We start from the raw sequence: 9,224 nt of genomic DNA on the forward strand, positions 1-9,224 counted from the left end.
CAGAAACTACTGCTTCGAGTCTCAACCTTTGTAAGCAACCTATTTCCCCCTTCTCAGCCACTGCCTCCGAGATTACCAAAGTGTTCACGGCTGGCTCATCCACCTGAGAAGAGCTCTGCAAGACTTCTCCTGACCTCGGGTTTCTCTCAAATGACTCTGTAACACAGGTAAGAGTAGATGTCTTGCTAGTATGGCTCTCAGATATTTGACAGCTTTTTGGCCCTCTAAAAGAATACGCACAAACCGTCCACAGGTGTACTCAAGGCCCGGCATTTACCAGTACTGTTCTCTTGTGAGTTGGTAGTAAGCGTTTATCACGACCTTCACACATCAAATGGTGGAGGAACAATACTGTAAGTGAAGAAGTGGATGCTGATGGAAGGCAAACCGTAACACCGCAGATTTATGACCAGGTTGTAACTCCAGGCATTACACACGTACAGGTTCAACAGGCACGGAGGTACAGCAGTAAAACTCAGACACAGGGCCCATCAACGGACCCAAATGTGTATAAATTCACAACTCAGTGCACCAGAGGTTAAGTGCATAAATCACTAGGAAAGGAGCTGAAAATATAAAATATGACATAAGAAACAAAACAATGATCTACAGTGCAGTCCTTTAGTTTGGCAACAAGCCTAGGAATCTCCCAAATTGACATCTGTAAGAGCAAACACTGAAAGCCGTCTATTTTTTAACAAGATACTAAGTGATGTGCATATAAATATGAATTCAATGAATTAAAAGCATTCGCTCTAAATCCTCATTAAAGAACAAACCAAGAAAGATTCAATAAGATAGAGTACTTCTTGAACAATATACACTCTGCTATTTTAACACCTTTTCCCAGGTATTCATACCTCATTTTTAAATTGTAACAGCTCTGTAGTAGAGGCCCTCTACTATAATTAATATCTAGTTTCAACGAATGAACCCTGTACTGCCCAGTTTCCTCAGTACTCCATGGCACAACACAGTTCGCATCTCCCATTTTCCCAGGGAACATGAAGTTATGAAATCTTAAATCTGGGATCAAAACAGACTCCAGGTGGTAGTTCAGAACTCCTGTAAAACCCTAAAAATCATTCACCTGAGCTAGCTGTTAGCCGCAGGCTGGCTGGCTGCTTTGCATAGGCTTACAGCTCCAAACTGCTACGAGTCCAAAATAGGGAGAATGCACCAATAACTTCCCGTCACACACACAGAATTAAACTAGAGTACAAAGACCATGTGGAAAAACTAACTGGTTTGCAAAGGGTTACACATGCTTTTTCCCCTAAAACAAAGCAGGTGATTCTCAAGCTGGGTTTTAAGGTCAAAGATGAATGTTTCCTGTAGCTTAGGAAGTCAATCAAGAAGCAGAACACTGCTGGAAACAGAAGCCTGCTTAGCTAGCTCTACTTCTATCCTTCCTTCTCTCTACTTGCTCAGGGATACTTCGCCAGCCATAAATGCCATTTCTCTGATAAAGCTAAAACAAAGTTCTACAAATAGAGGTGAAACAGCAGTAATAAACATTATACATCAGTGACATGAAAGCCCTGCTTGAACTGAACAGTGTAAATTATTCAGGTGACAAATGGAAATGTATTACTTACAAATAATTCAGTCATCTCTTCTCTAGCACTGAAGTTAATAATTACATCCACGCTGGACTCATTCAGAGGAGTAGAATAAGACTAGCACCAATTTGTATACTGGATTTGAGTTCTTCAGGCACGTCTTACTGGTTTTGTGAACAATTAGACATGAATCTAGGGGAAGCGTCCCTCATTAGCCTACCAGAAACACCAATATTTCTGCTAACAGCTTCCTACAGACTTTTTGCAAAATTAGCAGTCAGAGAGGAAAAGATCAGATTTATACCTCACACTTTGTTCATTCTGGCATTCTGTTTTGCTTCTCCAACCAAAAAAAAACCCCAGTTATTGTCAATGCAGCAAAAACCCCCCAATTCCTGACTCAAAAACGCAGTTCTACAACCAACTGCCTCAGCCCCCTGGAGCGCAGCAGGCGTATTCTTGATGAGGTGATGCAATCAGAGCCCTCCTCGCTCTCTCTCCTCAGTCAGGAGAGGATTCACATCCATCCACAACTATGCGTACGCCACAGAACTACAAAGATATCACTTCTAAATATTTTTGGAGCAGAAGCTATGCATTTTTCATGAGGGTAACAAAATGCCTCAATAGTGCTTTCTATTCTCCCCACCCAGTTAATTTGGCCATTGCTTGCAAAAAGAAAACAAAACTCCTAGAGTCCCCGGTAAAGATAAGGGCTGGGAAACAAAATTAAGTCAGAGGGATACAGCAGAGAACCAGAGCTCTAGTTGGTAGCTCTTGGCTATGGACGTGTCTTGCCATATGGTGTCAGCAGCCTTACCAAGCCATGAATCATATTCAAATGAACAAGTATTTTCCTATGAGCTTCCAAACTTCGCAATGCCGTAGTTGCCACATGAATGTTATGCAATCGCTGGAAAAAGGACAGTGCTCACATAAAGGAAATACAGTGATTGTGAGGCACAGGAGAGATGACCCACACTACAAAAACCTGGAAGTTATCCGAGGCGGGGATATGATTAAAGTTATAACTACATCACTGTCTACTAATGAGTTCTGGCACTGAACTTGATTTTTAAAGAGATAATGCAGAAGAGTGGAGTGTCTGAGACAGGAAGCGAGGAGCACCAGCCCCCGTGATGCTGAGTGACTGAGGGGTCTGAGGAAGTCATAAACCTGTGTTTCAGTTTTCCTGAAGCACAGATGATGACTAGAAGCACTGGTAAAAACTGCATATTTTACTAAAAAAAAGTACTGTATAATCACTACATATTAAAATAATCCTGAAGAAAGTACTTTCCCAAAGGGACTTCGTTAACGTAATGAAATGTTTTTATAAAGAAGGCGTAGGTTTTTCATATTCACATTATGACAAAGCAAACAGTATTTTCACTTACTGGACATTAATTGAAGTAGATGCAAATAAACTGATTCAACTTTAAAAATAGCACCCGGTCCTTAATTTTCCTGGGTGGCTGAAGAAAAAATTAGTAAGATTGATAGTAAGTTTAGAAAAGGTATACATGCACCTAAAACACTGATCCTGAAAAATTCCATAGCATTTGATTAAATAGCTCTATAAGAAATTTGGAAACAAGTTTCATATAATTAGTTAGTGCTAGCAGCACTGCTCAACATTTTCTGCAGAGAAATAAAACAGCAAATTCTCTGCTTGAAACAAAAACAATAAGGAGAACCTGCTTCCCCAAAGCTGCCACACTGAAAAGCCTCCTCTTGGAAAAAAAAAACCCAAACCCACGGCACTTCAGAAGGGACCTTAGTAGGCTACAAGTATCTGCTTAGCTTACATCTATCATCCTGACCAAAATGAAGGTAAGCGGAGGAGCAAAAACTAATCCAAGATTGAGTACGTACAGCCAAAGTCTCTAAAAACAAATCACGAACACTGGAATGGCTGTATTCAGGTTTGGCTACATACCCATAGGAAAATGCATTGCCTTACATTTGCCCTCTTAATCTGAGGCTCAGTCAGCTGATCTCAGGAATGCATCCAAAATATTATATGGGATTGAGTCAATCACTTGCCTCTGGGGTGCAGAACTCCACAACGAAGTCATGTTTCAGCCAACTCTGATGACCTTAACTTCACCTGTGTTTGTGATGGGCAATTGAAAAATACAAATTATGTTGAAAAAAAACCTAGTGAGATTAACAAAGTTTGAAGTCCTGGGAAGTCTTCTGCAATACCAAAAACTTACAGTTCCAGTACCCATTTAAAAAAAAAAAAAAAACAAACAACTCTCTCTTGTTAAGAGTGTTACTACAAAACTCCAGTCACGCAGCTTTGCATGGCACCACTGTGGTTCAGTTCAGCTGAATCTCAGGTTAATCAAAGACGGCACTCAGTGCCTACGTGGAAAAGAAACAAAACAACCCTGCACCCTTTGCACACGTGTGAAATCAGTCTCAGCAAGGTGGTACACAAGAGCCCCTTTTGATGCTGCAGCCTACTCCCTGGTGAGATCTAAACCTGAAGTTTGACCACTTGGAGCAATTAAGCAGCGGGACTATGAAAAACAAAATACTAAAACTGAATCCCCTTGGCCTGATTCTAAGCTGGATTTCGGCAACTCAAACCCCTGCAATAGTTTATACCAATTAAACTCCTTACAGCAAGAATCTCTGTGAAATGTTTAGATGGCGTATCATTAACAAGACGCAATATTTTATTATGAGTCAGCTGTGCTTTAGTGCTAGACAAACCACTCGCCGGCCTCTATTTACGCAGCAATGTAACTTCATTAAAAATTCTGCATAATCATGCAATTACCAGCCTCCCTCTTGCTAGATTTTCACTGGCAATATGGATGATACCCTGGTATACGCACTTACGGGAAATGATTACACAAACTAGGATAACAACCTTTAAATGGAGCTTAGTTATCACAACAAATGACTGTGTTCTGAGCCAGAAAAAGAATTAGTGTTCAGTAACTCCCTCGGTTCCTCTCTCTCTGAAGGAAAGCGTCCACCTGCCCTAGGCGTACTCCTGCGAACAGGCGGGCAGCTGGCACATCCGCGACACCCGGCATCAGGGAGTTCTCACTTCTGCAGAGAGCTCCGTGCTCCCCCGGCCACCTTTCCCCACACGGAATTAAGGCCTAATTACTCCAAAACCATCAAAATAGCGGCGCTGAGCAGCCAGGTTGGCACTCCCCGCTCAGCCTGGCTCCAGCTGCTGCCACCCCTCCAGTCCCTTCCCTGGCACAGCCCCTCCCGGTGCCCCCGCCCCGGCTCCCGGTGCCGCCGCGGCCCGGCCCTGCCTTCCCGCGGGGGTGCCTGCAGCGGGGCGCCCCGCCACCTCCCTCCCACAGGCACCCCCGTGCCGGGACAGGCGGCCGTGCCTCCCACAAACTCTAGCTTTCTAATTGCTTCTACTAATTCTTATTGCGCCCGGAGGCCACGGCGGGGGCCTCCTCAGCCCCTCAGCGCGGGGCCGGGTCCGCTCCCGCCGCCCGGCCCGGCGGCGGAGCCCCTCGCCGGCTGCCCCCCCGGCCCGGCGGCGCCCGGCTGGCGGCGGCTCTCACCATGGTACAGATGGAGGCGAGTCTCCGGACCGTCATCAGTATTTCCATCCGCCCGCCGCGGCCCCGCGCCCCGCGGCCGCCCCCGCTCCCGCCGCCGCCATGTTGGGACGCAGCCGCCCAACTGACAGCGGCAGCCGGAGCCGCAGGTGGCGCAACCGACAAACGGGGCCGGGCGACGGCGGTGCGGCGCCCAAACGGCGCCGGCTGCGCGCCGCGCCGCGCCCGGAAGCGTTCCCCCGCCTTTTCCGTCCCCCACCCCCACCCCGCCTCCTGCCCCGCTCTTCCCTCCTCGTCCCCGCGCTGTCGGACCCGGCGGGGCTGCCTCGCTCGCCGTGGGGCAGGGCAGGGCAGGGCAGGGCAGGGCAGGGCAGGGCAGGGCAGGGCAGGGCAGGGCAGGGCACGGCGACGGAGGGTCGTGCTGACAAGGCCTACCTCAGGGTCACCGCGGGGCTTGGTTGCAGCTTCCCCCTCTGCCAAAACGGGGCGGGGGATGCTCTGGTCTGTGCGGCTGTGAGGATCATAGAATCACAGAATCATTAAGGTTGGAAAAGACCTCTGGGATCATCAAGTCCAACTGCCAACCCAACACCCCCAGGCCTCCTAAACCATGCCCTGAAGTGCCATGTCTACATGGTTTTTGAACCCCCCCAGGGCTGGTGACTCCCCCACCTCTCTGGGCAGCCTGTGCCAGGGCCTGACCCCTCTGGCAGGGAAGGCATTTTCCCTCATCTCCAACCTAAACCTCCCCTGACACAGCTTGGGGCTGTTCCCTCTCGTCCTGTCACTGGTGCCTTGGGAGCAGAGACCAGCCCCCCCCTCACTCCAGCCCCTCTCAGGCAGCTGCAGAGAGCGAGAAGGGCTCCCCTCAGCCCCCCCTTCTCCAGGCTAAACCCCCCCAGCCCCCTCAGCCGCCCCCCAGCACACTTGTGCTCCAGACCCTGCCCCAGCCCCGCTGCCCTGCTCTGGACACACTCCAGCCCCTCAAGGCCCTTCTTGTCCTGAGGGGCCCAAACCTGAGCCCAGCATTCGAGGTGGGGCCTCCCCAGGGCTGAGCACAGGGGCCCCATCCCTGCCCGGCTCCTGCTGGCCACACCAGGGCTGACACAAGCCCGGGGGCTGGTGGCCTCCTTTCACATGGGCACTGCTGGCATGTTCAGGATGGCACGGGGGTGAGACCTGTTTCAGTTTCCCTTGGCCCAGGGAGGTGGTGGAGGCCCCAGTGGGATGGGCGCTGCATGTGTCACTAGTGAAACTGGAGGAAGGCACCATCCCCACAGGGATGGAGCTGGGGGATGTCACCAAACCCCGCACTGAGGGAAACCACAGCCACCCCAGCACACTGAAATGCCTCAAAGGTGCATGCTGGAACTCTGTTTCCCGAGACTCTTTTCAGTGGTTGTGAGCACCCACAAAAGGGTTTTTATGACGATGCCCGGTGTGATGATGGAGTCGGACAGTGGTTTTGCACCAAGTAATCCTTTGCCGTTCTGCACCACATGTCCCCGTTTCAGCAAAATCACAAAAAGGGCTCTTTCAGAGCACAGCGCTACGAATGACAACGGTGTCTATTGTAAACCCAGGAGGAAAAGGAATGAAAAACGTTGCCGGGTTGCCATATAGCACTTCACACAGTGCATATGAAACGCAAATACGTATCGGAGGAAAACAACCCTCGTGAAGCCAGCGATGGGTAGAAATGTTTGTCATCTGGCTGATTAAGATCTACAGAACTGTGTCAAAACTGGAATGAGCCTGGCTCATATTTCGTATTAACTATAAATTGAGCGCTGTTGAAAAGAGCTGATGAGGGTGACTGGAAGCTCTCTGTTCAAGCTGTGATAGGACTGTTACACACGCCGCCCCTTACTCCAGCCCTGACCTTGTGGGAATATCCGCAGGGAAGGGAGGACAGTTCAGTTTCCAAAGCACAAACTTTTTTTATGAGGCCAAGATGTTTCCATTCTATTTGAGTTGCTCGCCTGCAGCGATGTTCTCTTACACACACTGTACTTTCCACGTCATCTACTACAGGCTCCCGAGGGAGAGTATTCTGCAACCTAAAAAACCCCAAATCCTTACAAAATATGCTAAAAGTGAAAAAGGACACGTGCTCCTTACAGGGTTTCCATGAACAGCAATGCAACAAAATTAGGGACAGGAAATACAGAAATAGTGGAATCTGTAGAGCCTTTAACCAAATTTCAGTATATATTTAAATGATTGCCTCCCTTACATCCCAAAATAGAATCAAATATGACTTATCATGGCTGTCGCAGTAGCATCTGGGGACGCTTCCTTCCCCTTTGGCCTCAGGATCAGGACAACTCTGTGCTGGGTACAATTATGGTGCTAAAACGGCAGTCTTCTCCCCAGACGCCATCTCCTGAGGTTTCTGCTGAACCCCACGGCCGAATTCTTAACGCATTTTACCCATGATCAGGCTCCACACAAGGTGAAATCCCAAGCGCACAGAGAAAGGCTGGTTCCTTGCACACATCACAGTCCATTCTGGTCCTTTCTTATCTCCTGCAAAGGTGCTTTTTATTTGCTTCTCCTAACTATGAGGGTATTTAGTTACTGGGAGCAAAAAGGTGGTTGAAACACTACTTTTGTTTTGCACAGTGTGAGAACTGGCCTTTGGGCCCCAAGTTTGCAACAAAGAACAAAGACGGTCAGACAAAGCTGCAATGATCAATGTGGTGTTGTTTGGAATACGGTCAGGAGCGGGGGATGTGTACACCAGCCGCCAGCTACGAGTTTTATCACAGCATCTGCCAAAGCAACCGGCATTTCCCCAGCACCACACTTAGCATTTCTGCTCAGAAATGAGCCGTACTTCTCCAGCCACGTCGCCGTAACGCCAACAGACTGTACAAAACCAGCTGAGATATTCCGGAGGCAAATGTAACCGTTACAAATGGACTTCTGGAAGACAGATCGTTTTTGCCAATGCTAGGCAGAAAGGGAAAGAACAACAACAGTCGCCATTTCCCCAACGTGCTGGGATCTTAGCAAGATCACTCTGGCTCTGCTCATTTGTTAATCCTTCTGTAAAATGTATGAGGAATAATTATATCCAGTTTTAAAACCAATTTGACCTCTGCATATGAAAAGCTCTATGGTAATGGCAAATATTTTTATTTTTAGAATGCTGCATCTCTGAAGATGCAGTGTAGGAGTGCCAACAATAATAAAAATAGAAAATCTTATAAAAACCATAGCCAAAAGCAACATAGACCAATAAATAAATCTGTAAAAAAAATCTGGTGTGGAAATAACATAATCTCTGTGCAGCAGGCACGCATCTTTGCATGGAGCAACCCAAGGAGCGGTTAGTGAAATCTCCAGAATCATCCACATGTTTCCAAAGTTGCTCTGAGTTTTGCAAACATTCTCCCTCTAATTTAAGCTATTGTTTTTCCAAGAGAATTTGAATTTAAAACATGGTTTTCTTAGCTAAATATAAGTCCATTGTGCACAAACAATGAAAATCTCTTTTCAAAACAATTCTTGTTCTACATGCCAAGGGTTATACAATCTCAGATAGTGTCAATCATTCTGCATGGTTTCCCTCAGCGAAAAGACTATTCTGACAATCTAGAAGATCAGATAAGGATCAGATTTGAAAACCTCTGGCTTTGATTCTAAATCTTACTCAAATTCTTTCAGACTTAGAGCCTGAAAGTTATGGTTTGGGGGAGGGGGGAAGGAGCTTGAGAATAGATTTAGAACTTTTGAAGAATACGCTGTGCTTTTTTATTATTACTAAAACCCATTCTCTCTGGGCAGAGATTCTGCACACGGTGGAAGCAAGCTTTGGTTAGAAGCGCAAGAAGCCTGGGCTAGTGCATAAGAAATTTAGATTGAACCCTATTAGCAAAGGAACTAGAAATCGATTGGTCTGCTTCCAAGACGCAGTCTAAAACTGCTTTCACATTTGTTTTAAGCAACCAGAAGCCATCACAGCTGCCAAAAGAAGCAGTTCAACATTTCCTCCACCGCTGGTCTTTCATTCCTGCCCCCGTGCATCTCCCCTCTTGTGTCAGCACCAGCATCCCTACAAGCACATGGTAAACAGCTTTTCCAGTCTCTCCCCGTACAGCAGCTGCTCCAT

At 47.4% G+C, this 9,224-nt stretch overlaps 1 protein-coding gene across 3 annotated transcripts in view; it reads right to left on the reverse strand.

Annotated features, from left to right (window-relative positions):
* LOC104049106 (ubiquitin carboxyl-terminal hydrolase 12) overlaps positions 1–5,290 on the reverse strand; it is a 32,228-nt gene extending 26,938 nt beyond the window's left edge. Inside the window, exon 1 of one of the 3 annotated variants that reach the window (XM_064463414.1) lies at positions 5,111–5,290. In XM_064463414.1, coding sequence (XP_064319484.1) covers positions 5,111–5,158 — 48 coding nt within the window. In that variant the 5' untranslated portion in view covers positions 5,159–5,290. The remainder of the gene's footprint in view (positions 1–5,110) is intronic. The other 2 variants (XM_064463413.1, XM_064463416.1) reach the window with 2 other exon arrangements.
* Between the last annotated feature and the right edge of the window lie 3,934 nt (positions 5,291–9,224).

Source organism: Phalacrocorax carbo, chromosome 11 (assembly GCF_963921805.1).
Source record: "Phalacrocorax carbo chromosome 11, bPhaCar2.1, whole genome shotgun sequence".
Taxonomy (NCBI): domain Eukaryota; kingdom Metazoa; phylum Chordata; class Aves; order Suliformes; family Phalacrocoracidae; genus Phalacrocorax; species Phalacrocorax carbo.